General features: G+C 46.9%; 2 protein-coding genes and 1 long non-coding RNA gene across 4 annotated transcripts; 1 reads left to right on the plus strand and 2 right to left on the minus strand.

The window, feature by feature from the left end:
* Positions 1-313: 313 nt before the first annotated feature.
* LOC125317210 (lymphocyte antigen 6E-like) lies at positions 314-5,367 on the minus strand. Of its 2 annotated transcripts, none has more exons than XM_048286914.1 (3): positions 5,170-5,367; positions 1,453-1,572; positions 314-580 (listed from the first exon to the last, which is right to left on the minus strand). In XM_048286914.1, exons 1-3 carry the CDS (start codon positions 5,219-5,221, stop codon positions 369-371), a joined length of 384 nt encoding a protein of 127 aa, XP_048142871.1. In that variant the 5' UTR covers positions 5,222-5,367; the 3' UTR covers positions 314-368. The 2 variants fall into 2 exon arrangements, with proteins under 2 accessions (XP_048142871.1, XP_048142872.1); XM_048286915.1 differs by lacking the exon at positions 5,170-5,367 and adding an exon at positions 1,713-1,802.
* LOC125317213 lies at positions 3,940-10,087 on the plus strand. Its single transcript, XR_007199978.1, has 2 exons — positions 3,940-4,395; positions 4,568-10,087. It is a non-coding gene; the product is annotated as an uncharacterized LOC125317213 (long non-coding RNA).
* On the minus strand, positions 9,964-15,004 carry LOC125317211 (lymphocyte antigen 6E-like). The gene is made up of 3 exons (XM_048286916.1): positions 14,750-15,004; positions 11,247-11,366; positions 9,964-10,572 (listed from the first exon to the last, which is right to left on the minus strand). The coding sequence occupies exons 1-3, from the start codon at positions 14,799-14,801 to the stop codon at positions 10,364-10,366; spliced, it is 381 nt and encodes a 126-aa protein (XP_048142873.1). The 5' UTR covers positions 14,802-15,004; the 3' UTR covers positions 9,964-10,363.
* Between the last annotated feature and the right edge of the window lie 301 nt (positions 15,005-15,305).

Consider the following 15,305-nt stretch of genomic DNA (forward strand, 5'->3'; position numbering starts at 1 on the left):
CTGTGCTGACACAGCTGTGGAGCCATTCCCTGTGTTTCAGGCAGGGTGGGATATTATTCCTCCCAGAGCTTTGAAAGTTAAGAGACAAAACTGTGCCTTCAAGGATCTCCTCAGAGCAATAATGAATTGAAGCTTGAACATGTCAAAAAGGCCATTTTTTATGTGTTTTCTTAGGTGAGTTGGATGTCTGGGGACACTTCGGATTCAAGTAGGCTCAGGAAATCAATGGGAGTTCAGCACCTGCCTTATCCAGGCTCTCTCGAAGATCCCAGGGGAAGCTCAACCACAAAACATGAATCTTTGAGAGCAGAAATTATCCCAGAACAATACTTTTATTTCAGCCATCATGGGGAGCTCTTCCAGACCCATCACAATCCGTATGCAAAGATGTAAGTGACGCTGGCCAGGACACCCAGCGACATCACTCCGTGGCTGCTGTGCCGGCTGTTGACTCCATTCACATTGCACAAGGGTTTCTCACAGCAGGAAACATTCTGGGAGCTCTGGGTTTGTTGCTGACCTGTTGCTGGACACGTCGCAGAACACATCTTGGAGATGAGGTATTTAGGCTTGTTGGGCTCTAGTGCAGGAAAAAAAAGGGGGGGGGAGAAGAAAAAGGAGGATGAAAAAGCATTGTTTAAATATTTTTATGGCTAGATCTGTTTTGGTGAGTAAAGGAAGGGCAGGCATTAATGCTCAAGGCAAATTTCATGGAATTAATCATAGAATCATGGAGTGGTTTGGGTTGGAAGGGAGCTTCAAGTTCATCCATGGGCAGGGACACCTCCCACCAGACCAGATTACTCAGAGCTCCGTCCAGCCTGGCCTTGGACACTTCCAGGGATGGGGCATCCACAGTTTCATACAATCCTAGAACTGGTAAGGTTTGGAAAGGCCTTTAAGATCATCAAGTCCAACCAGGACTTCTCTGGGCTCCATGTTTTGTCAATCCTAAAGTGGAATTAGCACCTGTGGGTGGCTTTCAGTTCCAGCTGCCTGAAGTGATGCTCAGGCTGGGTCATTCCCACCAGGATGGTTTTTCCTACAACATAAACCCAAGGGGAATGTTCTGCATGACCTGAGATTTGGCATAAGAGCATGTGGAGATCTTTGAGGGCACAGAGCCCCCAGGACAGACCTGAAGGATTGTGCTTGGCATAGGGAGTCAGCCATGGTGAGGTTTGGCCAAAACCCTTCTCAAAACAACTCTGGGAGTGGAACATGCACAGATCCAGGTGTGAATCCACTCCCTGGTGCTGCTCTGTGTGTCCTCAGCATTTCCCCAATTCCCAGCAGGAATATCAAGTGTCTCTGGACACTGCAGTAAGGAACCACAAGGTCAATGTCTCCTAAAAGTTGGCCGTCAAGGCCTGTTGTTCCCATAGTGGGATGAAATCCCATTCCTGGGACTGCTCTCCTACAAAACAAACAAGGTGTTGTTCCCAAACCTACTTGTCTCGACGTCCTTCCGGATGGTCACACAGTGTTTCTCCTCCTTGGCACACATGGAAATGGTCAAACAGTCCTTGTTGGACTCCTGTTCTTGGCAGGTGTAGCACATGAATGGATAAACTGGGCGGGAAAAAAAGGGAAAAAGCACATTACAAGGTTTAAAAACCACAAAAGCTCCAGTGCAGAGATCTCCATTTTCCTCGATACAGCCTGAGGAATGTTTTTGTGGGAATGACCAGTGACTTTCTTTATCCCCTGACCCGTGGCAGCAGCGCTAAATCCCTCTCTGTCTCCTCTGGCTCAGGCTGCGAAGTGTTATCGATCTGCTTGCAATCCCTGGGAGCAGGAGATGTGAGTGGAATTCAAGGATTTGGGGGCTTTTGTGATGGAGATTATTGCTGAGCCATAGTGGCTCTGTTCTGAGGGCTCAGCCACGGGAATTACCAATTACTGCTCAGGGTTTCTCCTGGGCAGGGCTTGGCAGGGAGAATTTAAAGATGCCTGGAGCATTTTGAGGAGGTGGACAATGCCCAGTGTCCTACTTCTCTTTAGTCTGGCTCAGAGACTGCTGTCACATCTCTTTTTTTGTGCTTGAACGTCTCTGAACTGGACTAACCTCAGTTCTAGGAAGTCTGATGAGAGCCCTCAGATGCTCTGTGAAACTTCTGTTTTTAGCATAAAATAGGGAATGAATGGAAAATCGTAACCAAAAGCTTGGTTGAAGTGCTAAAGACAGATTTGGTAAGATAATTCATACATCTGCAACAGTGGCAGTTGACTGGCAGGAAGGTCACGCAGTGATGAGTTGTGTTTCCTGTCAAAAATCTCTGTTCCTGCCCTCAAAACCAGAACATGGTAGGAAAGACCTCTGGAAAGCCTCTTGGAAGTAGTAAAAAGAGGAAGAAGAGCAAAACCACAGCCTGGGTGATAAAACATCCCAAAATATGTGCAGAGCACTCTCCACCCAGGCAGATTGAAAGGTTTTATGGTGGTTGGGTTCTGAGTTCGTGAAATCATCCAGAGCGAAGTGTGAGGTTTTGTGGTTGAGTTTCTTTAAATACACAGCTAATTTTTGGAGGGAAACAATCCCAAATGCTGGCTGATTTCCTGCTGAGTCTGGGGACAGTCTGTCACTTTGGAAAGGGCAAAAACAACTAAAGGACACGTCCCTGTGAGCACAGCTTTCCCTGATAAGAAGTTGGCAGTGAGGGAGCGGAAGGACAGTGAAGGTCACACCATGAAACGAGAAGTTTCTGATAGAAGGAAAGGAAAAAGTCATCAACTGTTGATCCTGTGTGGCTTTCTTGCTTCATTCACCTCTGAAAGAAGTTGAATTTTCATGTACAGAGTAGAGGAGATTCAGTGAGGTTTTAAGGAATTTTTGACACAACCTTGAATGACGTTATTCACAAGCGAGCCCAGGAAACACGAGCTGGTGAAAATGCCAGGGAATGGTTGCAAAGCCAGACACGAAAACACCCTCAGAGGGTGATTCCCAATGATTATCGGTCAAACCAACTGGAGCAATGGAAGAAATTCTTCCCTGTGAGGGTGGTGAGGCCCTGGCACAGGTTGCCCAGAGAAGCTGTGGCTGCCCCTGGATCCCTGGAAGTGTTCCAGGCCAGGTTGGATGGGATAGTGGAAGGTGTCCCTGCCCATGGCAGGGGCTGGAATGGGCTGATCTTTAAGATCCCTTCCAAACCACTCCATGATTCTCTGAATTTAAAGGATTTTGATAGATGGATGCAATAAAAGAGTGAAAACAGAGTGAGTGCACTCAGTAAAGAGAAATAAATAAAAATAAAAAAGAGAAATAAATGACTTTTAGATAAAACTGAGACACTTAAATGTAGGGTGACAAACAATGGGATCGGAACCACAGTGACAACAGCAGGAGTCAACAGTGTCACATTCCAGCCATGGAAACAGACGTCACCCAAGGGGACACGGGCAGAAATGTCATGTGCAAGATATGCAAAGTGGCCTTTCCACCCAGGCAAGGCCTCAGCTGGAACCCCGGTGCCCAAATCTCTCTGTGGCACTTCCAAAACTATGCAGAGCGTTCGGAGAGGGACCAGAGGAGAGGGAGGAGAAAAGGTCACAGCTCTTGGAAATGTGATCTTGTAGAAAAGGTTGGAAGGGTTTAGTTTGTTTGTTGAAAATGAGAATATGCTGAGGAAAGTCACAGGAATCTTCTTCATGCAAGAAAAAATAGGCAGCAAAGAAGAAAGTAATAAAATGTTTTATGTGTCCCATGGTGGGAATATGGGAGAACAGTACAAAAAGACATGCTGAGAGATCTTAAAGGCTGGCTTAAAACTAAATTCCTAAAGGGATGAGAGTCTCTGAGCAGTTCCAGGCTGTGGAATTTTCCTTGTTGGAAACTTTCAGGGACACCTTAAACAAACATTTGCCTGATTTTGTCCAACATTGCAGCAAGGACATCATGACCTTAGAGGTCTTTTCCACTCTTAGTGAGTCTGTGATTCTATGAAAAGGATCAAGACCTTTTAGGATTTCTGCTGGACACAAAATATCCGTAACAGTTGAACATGGATGGAAAAGGCAAAAGACCCTCTTTGGTTGGCTGAGAGATCAAGAGTTTTGACCAAAATTTGGTCATTAGGGTCTTGGATGAGACCCAGGATACATAAGAAGGATCAAATGACAGTTTCCACATTTTCCTTTGTCCCAGTTTTAGGCCAGAAAGCTGCAATCTCTTATTTTTGATCTAGGCTGGGCCACAGAAAGGTGCTGTGTAAAAGCCTGTCCTTAAATCCATTGGGAATCTGATGCCAATATAAAGTGTCACCAGTAAGGAATCCCACCATGAACCTGTGCTCCTGGATCTCTGTGAGCTTTCCACTTCATCCTGGGTCACACTGAGAACATTGCCATTGAAAATTCTCGTCTGTCCCTATTATGTTGCTTCAACCAGGAATGGTGGGCACAAAATCCATTTTTTTTCCAAGATTGAATAGTCCTTTTCTCACCCCAAAACTGGGCAAAGCTCCTGCTTTTCCAGGCACGCTGGAGAACCATTCCAAAGGATTTAGGAGTAGGGGGTTGATACATCAGCAATAATTGATTAATTAGATGTCTCTTTCTCAACCAGATTCGTATCATGGTTTCTGGGAAACCATCAGGTGTGGGGAAAATTTTGGCACTCCAGTCGTCATTCCCATGTGCCAGGAGTGATGGAGCAACACGTGTGTCTCAATCCCAGAAGGAGGACAACACTCAGCCTTCCCTTTGGGAGCGGGACGCCTTTAACATGAAAAGTTCTTTCGCCTCTGTTGCAGATTTAATCTACAAAAATTCCCACTGTTGCATTTCCTAGGAAGACACGTGGCAAACCACTACAAGGGAGGAAGCAGCAAAGCATAAAAGTCTCTAAAATACCCCAAACATGAAATTTTTAAGGAAAAAACCACTTTGTTATGCTTTCTGTCACTTCCAACTTGCCTCCTTTTGGAAGATCCAAAGACTGCTGTGTGGATTTAACCTGGCATCCAGCACCATCAGAGCTCTACCACTGGAAAGAAGAATTAATTCATCAGATTCTTATTTCTGCATCAAATCACTGATTGAGGTGCAAAAGGACATTGGTGACACCATCACAACACTGCCAAGTTGGTGACAGCCCTCTAAAGTGGAAAATTGTCACCATCTTCCCTCTAATCCTTGTCTTAAGTAGGAGCAGCATGAGAGGCTCACCTTGTTCCACACACAGGACAGCAACCAGCAAGGTGACAAGAGGAGTCCTCATCTCCAGCAGATCCTCCCAGCAGGACTGGGAAGCTGTTTGGAGGGCAGGTTTTATACCCCAGCCCAACAGCAGCAGTTTTACAGGTTCCCCATGGCTCGCATGTGGACATGAAATCAACCCAAGGGTGTGGAATGTTCATGTGGGAGTTTTCCATGCTGGAGCCCTTGGAACGGGCTGGCACCTTGGGGAAAAGCCCTTTCAGCCACGCATTTCTTGCTCTTCCGGTTGTGTGAGTGATGGGAAGTTGGGATCTGCTCTCTCCTCCTCTGAATTTCTCCCTTTCCTTCCTTCCAGAGCTGCTGCTCTGATGAAAGCAGAGCCTGGAGGCATGGGGAGATAGTCCTAGGAATGAATTTTTCTAATCCCTTTGCATAGACAGCACGTGATGTTCCAGGGTTTGTACCGTTCATTGGCTTTAATTATCCAACAGCACCAGCCTCAGCCTCTGAGCTGGCCTAAGCTGGTTTAGCTCAAATAAAATCAGTATGTTTTACACCAAGTTGAATTAGCTAATGGTTGGTTAAACAGAAGATTTTCCTCAAATTTTCATGTCAGCCTTCATTTCTTTATCAATTTTCCCCTGGTTAATCCCTCTACTTGCTCTTTTCCTGCTTGTAATCCTCAAATACCTTGTACAATTTTGATTTAATGAAGTTTTGCTTCTATCCAGGGATTCTTTAGAGGAGCTGCTTTTCTCCACGCCCCACAGTTTCTCGAAATCAGGCCTCTGTTTCCAAGCCCACAAATTGGCACCCTGGAATTGCAGCTCTGCTCTGGAAAGAGCCATCCCTCCGAGTGTCATTTTTTCAATCTCTCCTCTTAAATCAATCCTTTTGCTTTTATTCCTCTGTGTTGCTCCTCTCCTCTGAATTCCTTAAAATCTGTTTCTGGCAGTCTGGGATAGAGACCCTCGTCCAAGATGCGTCTTATAAGAGCTTGAGCTGCCAAGTCCACAGAGCTTCTTCTAAAACAAGATTAGTCCTGGAGAGCAGAAAGAAAATATTGTCAAACCCTGCTTTTTCTGGCAATTATGGAATAACTTTGCAGGCAATTCCCTGGATGTAGCCATCAGCAGGGTATTTTTGTCTAATATGAATCATTCCAACACTGGATGATTTCCTGATCCATGTGATTGTCTGACACTTTTTTCAGGCCCTCCTGATCTGTCCTGGGATAACATCATCAGGTGGTGAATTCCAGAGTTGTTCAAGCCCTGTGTCCAAATAGACATTCCCTGGCTTTGGAGGTTGGTGAGGTCAGCGGGGACGTGGTGATGATCAAATCGAGCCTTGTGCTTCACACAGGACAACTTGGTCTTCTGCTGAAGTGTTTTATAAACAGGTTTTTCTTCCTAATTAGTGGGTGTGGCTCCTTGCTGGCGTTTTGCAATGAGGGTGAAAGGAAGGAACCATTTTTTCCCTTATTTTTAGTCTTATTTATCCCATAGACTTGTTGTGTTTATTCCTTTCCCCTTTCATATCCCTGCTCATGTTGATTTCTGAGGAATCATACACTGCGTTGGTTGGAAGGGACCTTAAAAATCACCTTGGCCCAACCCCCCGCCATGGGCAGGGGCACCTTCCACTATCCCAGGTTGCTCCAAGCCCCATCCAGCCTGGCTTTGTTGACTTTTCCAACATCCATTTTATTCCCGCATGAACCTTCTGGGAATAGGATCAGCACAAGTCGATTTTGACTTTGACTTTGACTTGGAAGGAGCAGTGAGGCTAAAACATTCCCAGCACATCCAACAAATATGTACAAAGGAGAGAAATTTGGGTTGGAAATGGGATTTTCTGTGTTTTCTGGGAGCTGTCTCCAGGACATGAATGTCTTCTTTAGTACTGTGGTTCTAACGTACCTTGGAATGCTGGAGCATTCCCTCTTCCCAGTGCGTGGAGAGCTGTAAAAGAGATTTATTTCCCAATAGGACAGATTACAAAACTCAAAAGCACTCAGAGGCATCACTCAAGGATCCAGCATGGAGAGGGTTGTCTCCTGGTGCCCGGGATTCATGCTTGGAGGAGGGCCTGGAGCAGGGATACCAAGTGAGGAGTAATATTGAGGAAGACAGGAAGAAAAAAAAACCCAAGGAAGCTGAGTCACCTCTCTGGAGTAATCTTATCATTATCCTTTCGGGAAAATTAAAGTGGATCTCAAATTGGAGCCATTGAGTTGGCAATGGACTCAAATTGGAGCCATGATTTGGCTCCATGACAAATGGAGCAGTCAGCTTTGGGAAAAGGGTTGCTTTTGTCCCTTTCCATGGCTTCCAGAAGATTTTTAGACCCAGTGGGGGCCTTGCTTTGGTCTCTTGCATCCAGCCTGTCTCTTGCTTTGACATTGAGGCACTGTATTGGATCTGGGCAAATAAACAGGGAAAAGGGAGAGAAATTTCATGTCATGAAGGAAAAGGGAGGGGAATTATTCAAGGAGAACTAAAGGCAGCACAGACCCTTCAAAACCAATGGTGGGAAAGCCCTGAGAGAGGGAAAAGAAGGGCCAAAGTTAAAGCATCTCCTGCAGATGCCTCATGTAGGCAGGGAAAGGCCTTCTTGGCTGACCCAGGTTCTGGTGCAGTGAGTCAGAGCTCTGAAAAATGAGTTTTATATAATCCACAGGGAGAGAGAGGCAGTTACCTCCCAGGAGCAATCCCAGCTATTGGAATGAGATTCCCGTCTCCTTCCCAAAAGCCCTCCAGGCATCGCAGACATCTCTGCTCCTGGGGCAGCTCAGTGCTCCCATGTGAGGAGTGTGGAGCCATGGGAGGCACCAGAAACCCGAGGTGATGGAAGGATTTGGAATTAGGGAGCAGCACCTGCGTGGGAGGTGTCAATCGGGATTTCTCGGGAAGGCTGGCAGAGTCTCCTCTTACACAACAGTTCGAGGGGAGGGTTCACTGTGGGAGCTCTCGTGTTTTTAGGACCTCCTGTGCCTCAGGAAAGTTGCTGCTCCCACCTCCAGATAAGGACTTTGGGATGTGGGTCAGCTTTGGAGCACATGGATGCGTTTTGTTGGGCACTAGGGAAAAGCCTATGGGATCAGGGGAAAATCAGGCAAGAAGGAGGTAGCCAGGATGGAGCTGCTCCCTTAGGGATGGCACTTCTGTATTCCCAGAGCTGTTTATAACTTTTCCATGCAACAGCCATAACCAGGGGTGTCCCACGTGCTTCCATCCCCTTTGCCATGCCAGGATCCTTCCCATCCCAAAACAGAGGCACCTGCCAGGTTCAGGCAGCTCAAGACATGACCTTATTTTAAACCTGGCTGCCAAGGGCAGGTCTGGACTCCCAAGCTCAGCAGAACAAGACCTGAGGCCATACCAGCCCCATCTTGACCTTTCCCTGTGCCAACCATTGTCCCTAAGGAATCTTAAACCTGTGGATAGCACAGGATGAAGATTATTCCAAATAGTTCAGTTGTTATCCTGTTACAATCAGGGTGTGGGGCAGAATATGGCCAGCCAAGGTCACAGAATTGGTTTGTTCGGGGTTTTTGAATCTGTGTCACTTGAATATCCCTAAATTTGGCAGGAAGGAACACAGGGTGAGGAGAATAAATTGGGCAGATGGATGGAGCCAGTTCAGTTGGGATAGGCAATAAAATCCATGGGAAGAATGGACTCATGGCCAAAATCGAAGTATCCTTGGCCAACCTTGCATTTACATCGAGGAGGAAACAATGAGCTGAGGCAAGGAAATAGAGTTTGGATGGAAAAAGACTTCCTCCAAAGTAAGACTGGAGGAAGAAGCCAACGAGGAAGCCTGGGAGAGAAAAAAGCCAGGGAATGCAGAGCTGGGGTTGGATGTGGATGGGAGGAAGGTGGGCAGGAAGGGGTAAGAGCAGATGGGAGAGGCTGGAGCCATGAGCCCACGTTTCCTCTGCAAAGCTGTTGTAAAGAATAAAGATGTGGCTGTTCCCGAGCGTTGTGTTTCTTCTGCTCCTGGAAAATACCCGTCGGAATGAGCCGAACATGGAGCTTTGCAAGGAGGCTACAGAGGGAAAACCAGCTGGGTAAGCTGCACCCAACTCATTACCCTGGGAGATCTTCCTCAGGATGATCCCTGTGGAGAGCTCTTTCATCCCAGGAGAAAGGAGTTCAGCCTCCCTGGAAGGGTCGGAGTGAGCAAACCTCTCATTCCTAAGATTATCCACAAGGAGGGTCAGAGCAGGGTAATGAGTCCCTTCAATTTTAACTCGATGAGCTAACATAAAAGATTTATTTGCAGTGTTAATATTTCTTCATAGATGAGTCTGAAAAATTCCAGGTTTCTTTCCAGAAACCATCTGTCTTTTCCTATGATTTTTCTTTAAGCACCACGCAAAATACTTTTCTCCCTTTTCTAAGTAATCCTAATGCTTCTAAGGGAATTTCCACTGGAAGATCTTAAACCAGTTTAAAGAAAACTCTCAAAATCCTTTCCCATCAGGCCCTGCCTTGCCCTCTCTGTTTCCTGGAGAGCTCAAGAGCCATTTCCTTCCAGGCAGCTGCCCCAGGAGAGGAATTGAAAGGAAGTCAAATAGAATTTAGTCTATTCCGAAATGGAGTTGCAAAAATGCCATTTCTGCCAGTGCAGAAAAATAAAATCTGGGGAGAGGCTTCCTGAAGTGAATGCAAAGTAATTTTAATATATTTCAGCATTATTCCCATTCAACTTGCAGGCGAACGCCTCCGCTTTTGTCCCATAACATGGATACATCCAGCAGCTACGCCCAATGTGCCACACCATGCAGCCACACAATAGAATAAAATAACACTTTATTGTGCCCAGTTTCTGTTTAACAACTGGAATATTAAAGGCTTTCTCAGAGCAAAATGATACAGGGTGGAAAATGGGTAAAAAATGGCACAAGAGAATGGCGGGGATAAAATGAAAGGCAAAAAATGCACAGAGTTATAAATGCCAAGAGTAGGAGAGATGGTGACCACATGGGGCCATTCTGCATGTGCAGGGCTCCATTCTATCCCTTTCTCTCCCAAACATCATTTGGAGTTGTCACCAGAGCGCGGAAAGAGCAAAAATACCTCTTGATGGGATGTGACCTTCCAGGTAGGAGGCACAGGGCAGCATTCCCACCTTATGGACCGCAGCTTGAACCATGCCATGCAAAGCCAAGCAGCTCCTTCCCTGCAAAAACCCCTCAAAAACCCATCCTGAGGATGCAGGCGAGACTGGCCAGGACCCCCAGGGTGAGGATGGTGGAACTGGTTTTCACGCTGCTGGCCCCACTGATGTTGCACAAGGAGGTCTCGCAGCAGCTGGTCGCGACTCCGGCTATGCCGATGTTCAGGTCAATGGTTGGGCAAAATGCAGAACATTTCTTGGTGATTCGCTGGCTCCGGTCGTTGCCTGGAGTGGGAGGGAGAGAAAACAACAGGAAAAGTCCAGTTTTTCATCTTGGATTTTTTTTTTTTTTTGCAGGTTTCAGTCATAGCCTGGCTGTGCAATCCCACGGGGAATTTGTTATTCTGCACTTGGTGCCGTTGGGTTTTCCCTTGGGTTTCATCACATTCCATTATTATATGTGTCTGTGTGACCTATGGACACCACCTCCAGGTCTTACAAATCTTCTGCTAGTTTCAGGGCCAGCTGAGGGCAAGAATTTGGGACTTATTTGTACAATGCGAGATTGCAAAACATCAGCACCGTGCCGTGGGATCGCTCCTTCCACAGCATCTGGCCCTTTCCATTTCCACCACCTCGTGGGCATGAACTTGAGCTTGGAGTTGAGACAAGGAGTTTGTGCAGGGATAATAAAAATAATTATTTTTATTCCAAAATCTCCCTGTCCTGAGCGTGTTTAATCATCAGTGTTTAATTTTAATTGAGTTTAAGCAGTATTTTTACAATATGTTGCAACAGACCCAGGCTATGCCGAGTTCCCACCTTCCCAAGATTTGTTCTTTGCATGCTAAAATCCTCACTAATTCCTCCACCGCAGCTCCTGGTGGGAGGAGGCTCAGCTGTCAGCCCCACCTGAGCCCCACCTTGTCCTCAGAGCCTTGGGAAAGCTCCACACTCACCGGTTCCTGTGGTGGAATAGGTTGTCAGACAATACTTCTCATTCTCCGAGCATTTGGTGGTGCTGAGACAATGGATGTTGGAAGTTGCATCTTTGCACGAGAAGCAGGTCAGGGAGAAAGCTGAAAAACAAGCCCAAAAACATCCATCAGTCACCTCTGGGAATATCCCTAGGAGCACAAAACGGGGTGGATGGAGGATCTGTCAAGCCCAGTGTCCACAGGCCAAAAATTCCTGCATGGGTTAAACTTGGCCCCAAGGACTCTCCAGGAGCCAGATTAAGCTCAAATCACTGGCAGAGCTGTGATTTGCTCATTAAGGAACATTCAGGGATCTCCCTTATGGGTATTTGGTCGACTGTCCCTCGAATCCATTAAAACATCTGGCATCTCTACTGTGTTTTTGGGAAGAGCAGCCCAGTCTCCCACCACTTGTAGTGTGAAGCTCTTGGGTTTTCTTTCCAACCTGGCTCCTCCAAGCCTCAGTTTCTGGCCACTGGTTGTTGTATGGAGACACTGGACCAGGGAATCTGTGGCTGGCCCATCCCTGGAAGTGTTCAAGGCCAGGTTGGCTGAGTCTTGGAGTAACCTGGGACAGTGGAAGGTGTCCCTGCCCGTGGGGGTATTGGAACTAATTGGTTTTTAAGATCCCTTCCAACCCAAACCTTTCTATGATTTGGGATGATTTTCAGAGCTCTCCTGTGTCAGGAGGAAAATCTTGGATCTGTAGAAGGCCGGGCTCAGCAAATCCCTGCCTTGGCTGCAGCGGATTCCTTTTTCCAGCCATCCATGGGTAACAACTTCCTCACTCCACAAAACGTGCACAGCTGGAACACTCTGCATCTGCAAAGTGCTTTGCTAAAATCAGTGAATGAGAACAGCTGGCACTTGACGAGGCTGAAGCATCATTGAGAGCAAAGAGATCCTTGGGGAAGGGTTCTTTGCATGATAAGGGGAATTTCCTCCTCATCCGTTTATCTGGCTGCAATGTCACCCTCCAGGGATTAAACTCATCCTCATTTCCAGACTATCCTTGGCTACAGGCAGTTAATGCTCAGCTAATTCTTGCAGCAGCTTTGTCTTTTAGCTTTGCCTTCCTTGCTCTTCATCTTCCTCACTCCTCTCCCTTGCCCAGGCTCCTTTGTCAACAATGTCCCAACCTCTCCACTGCCCTTGTTTGACCTTGGACAAGCCCTTCTGGCCCAAACAGGCTCCTTAAGTCTCCTGCCAGCCCAGATCAGGCTCCAGATCAGTCCATGATGGCACGATCAGTTTTGCTTTTAATTCTCTATTCTTCCTCTGCCTGTGTGGAAACTCTGCCTTCTTTTCCCACTCCAGCCCCTTCTTTTTCCATGGCCTTTCCTCTTGTGGTTCACAGCCCTCACATTCCCTTCTCTTCCTCTATTGTCCCTCACTGACTGGCATTGAGCAGAGGCCATCAGACAACACAGATCCCATCTCCCGTGGTCATTCCAAAAGCCTCAGACTTGGCACCCAGCTCTCTTTGACTTCATATCCAGACTATTGCAATTTGCTTCCTGTCACAGTCATTCCCATCTCCAGAACCTTCATTTGTCCTATCTGGCTCTTGCCTTCAATATTGTCCTGACCTTTCAGGCCCAAATTTATTTTTTGAAGTCTAATTCCTTTAGATTGCCCCTGTCCAAAGTGCTTGGATTCATTCTCTTTTCACGTGCAAATTCTACACAGGAATATTTCAGCTCCACCCCAGCAGGAACCACCCTTTCCTCACAGAAACACTGAGCCTCCAAACTGGATCTTCCAGACACAGAACTCACTTTAATCCTTAATAAACGCAGCATCTTTAATCCAAGCCCATTCCCAGAAAAACTTCCTGAATCAGTGCAGGAAGCAGTGGAGCTGGTTATGTGCCCAATTCCTGTTTCATCCCAACCGCCCAAAGCTCCTAATTTCAGAGTCCAGTTGCCCTGGGAGCCTTCTTGGCAGGAGAAGGGGGAAGCACCATCCAAGGGGGAATTTTCCAACCTCTCTCCATGCTCCAGAGGTTTCTGACTCACCATTTAATGCAGGACTCTGGGGTTGGCTCTTAAACTGGCACACCCTGAAGTCAGGGAGGACAATTTTGGTCAAACCATTGAAAAACACTTTAATTTTATTTAATTTCTTGGCGCATCTGTTGCAACGAGAGCTGAGAGGGGTAGGGAATTTTATTTCTTCCAGATGCAAACCCAGAGTTAATCCAGGCTGCCTTCGGATGTCGACACAGTCACCAAGATTTTTGCTCTAACTGAAGAGAAACATTCCTCAAGGAATTTGCTGTCTCACTCCATGATCTTTTTAAAAAATGGGAGTAAAGCTGCAGGAAAAGATCCTTTTTTTGGCCTTAACATCCTCAACTTGAGCACAATTTCAAGTTTCAAGCCTGTGAAATCCAACAATAGGAATACTTCCATCCTCAAATTAAGTGGGAGCCAAAGAGATCTGTTAGACCAGGGCCAGAATGGCCAGGAATTTGCAGGTCAAATCCTGGGAAAAATTCTGTTTGCAAACAGGCAAAAGCCCCCCAGGCTGAGGGAATCAACCATTCCCCTAAAACAGAGGGATGGTCCAGGCTGCACCCTCTGTTCCCTGCCTGACACAAAGCACAAGGTGTGGTCCTTGGCAGAGTCCAGCCAGAAAAATTGAGGTGCAGGTTCCCAGTGCTCTCCCAAAAAATCCCCCAGGTAATTATCAGAATGAGAATGGGACTCTGCATGTCCATCCCAAACCTGGGATCAACTGGGAATCATGGAATCATTAAGGCTGGAAAAGACCTCCAAGATCATCGAGTCCAGGTTCACCACTAAACCCTGGCTCTGAGCACCACATCCACGTGTTTTCTGAACACTTCCATGGATGTGATTCCACTGCTTCCCTGAGCAGCCTGGATGCTTGAGCACCCTTTCAGGGATGAAATTTTTCCTAATAGATCAGACTCCAGGATATTAGAGGTCTTTTCCAACCTTAGGGAATCTGTGATCAGCAAAGTTGCACCTGGAAGCAACAAGGAAAAGCTGGGAGCCAGAACTGCACCTTCTTGTGGCTCAACCATCTCTGTTAATTCAGGTAATGATGGTTTGAGGTGCAGCCAATAAAAAGTGAGTTAAAAAGTAAATAAATCAGGCTGTGGTGTCAAATCTGGAGTTTTACTGCACATATTGCCCCATCCCTGCCCTGGATATCCCTCAGGGATATCCCTATTCCCATGGAGCTGCCCTGAGGGCTCTCAGCTGCCGCTGAGCTATTCCAGGGGCTGGGCTGGCTCTGCAGGAATCATCTGAGGCAGGAATCTCACCCTCCCCCCCCCCCCCCCCCCCCCATCATCCCTTCATCTTCTGGTTGGGATAAATCCCCTGTCTCCTTATCCTGGAATAACTCCTTCATGACCCTTCAGCTTCACCCTCTACGCTGCAAAATCCTGGAATATCAAAGCCATGCCCCAGCTCTGGGAGGGTTCAGTGCAAAGCAATCCTTTCGGAACTCACCACTTTCCATGCACAGGGCGACGCCGAGCACGACCAGGAGGAAAAGCTTCATCCTTTAGAGGTCTGGCAGCCTCCAAAATAAGCAGGACTCAGGCAGGGCAGGTTTTATACCTCTGCAGTGTTTGCTTTGATCCGGAGATAATAACCAGAGGCTGCTGTGTCAGATGATGGATAATTGGGAGCAGCGTGTCCGGGCTTGTACGGAGAAGGGCGTTTTTTTTGAGAGCTGGAGGGGAGTGTGTTTTCCCCTAGAACTTCTCCTTTTCCTGGTTGTTTCACAATGCAGCTGCTCCAGCTGACGTGAACTCTGCAACTGTTTCTAATTCTGGAGAAGTGAGGGGGAAAGCAAAACACAAAAACAAAGCAATTTCCCTGGAAAATAAGATTTTCCTTTCCAGGTCTCAGAGCAGGCTGCATCCCCCAAGATCGTGTCCTTTCACATATGGAAATGATGGAATTTAAATTTAAAATTGAATTTGGGATGGAAACTTCTCCCAGATGTCTCCCAGGATTGTCAAGACAGTGAGATCAGAAGAGCAGAATCCTTCCTCTGCTT

Source organism: Corvus hawaiiensis, chromosome 26, assembly GCF_020740725.1.
Source record: "Corvus hawaiiensis isolate bCorHaw1 chromosome 26, bCorHaw1.pri.cur, whole genome shotgun sequence".
In the NCBI taxonomy this organism is placed as follows: Eukaryota; Metazoa; Chordata; class Aves; order Passeriformes; family Corvidae; genus Corvus; species Corvus hawaiiensis.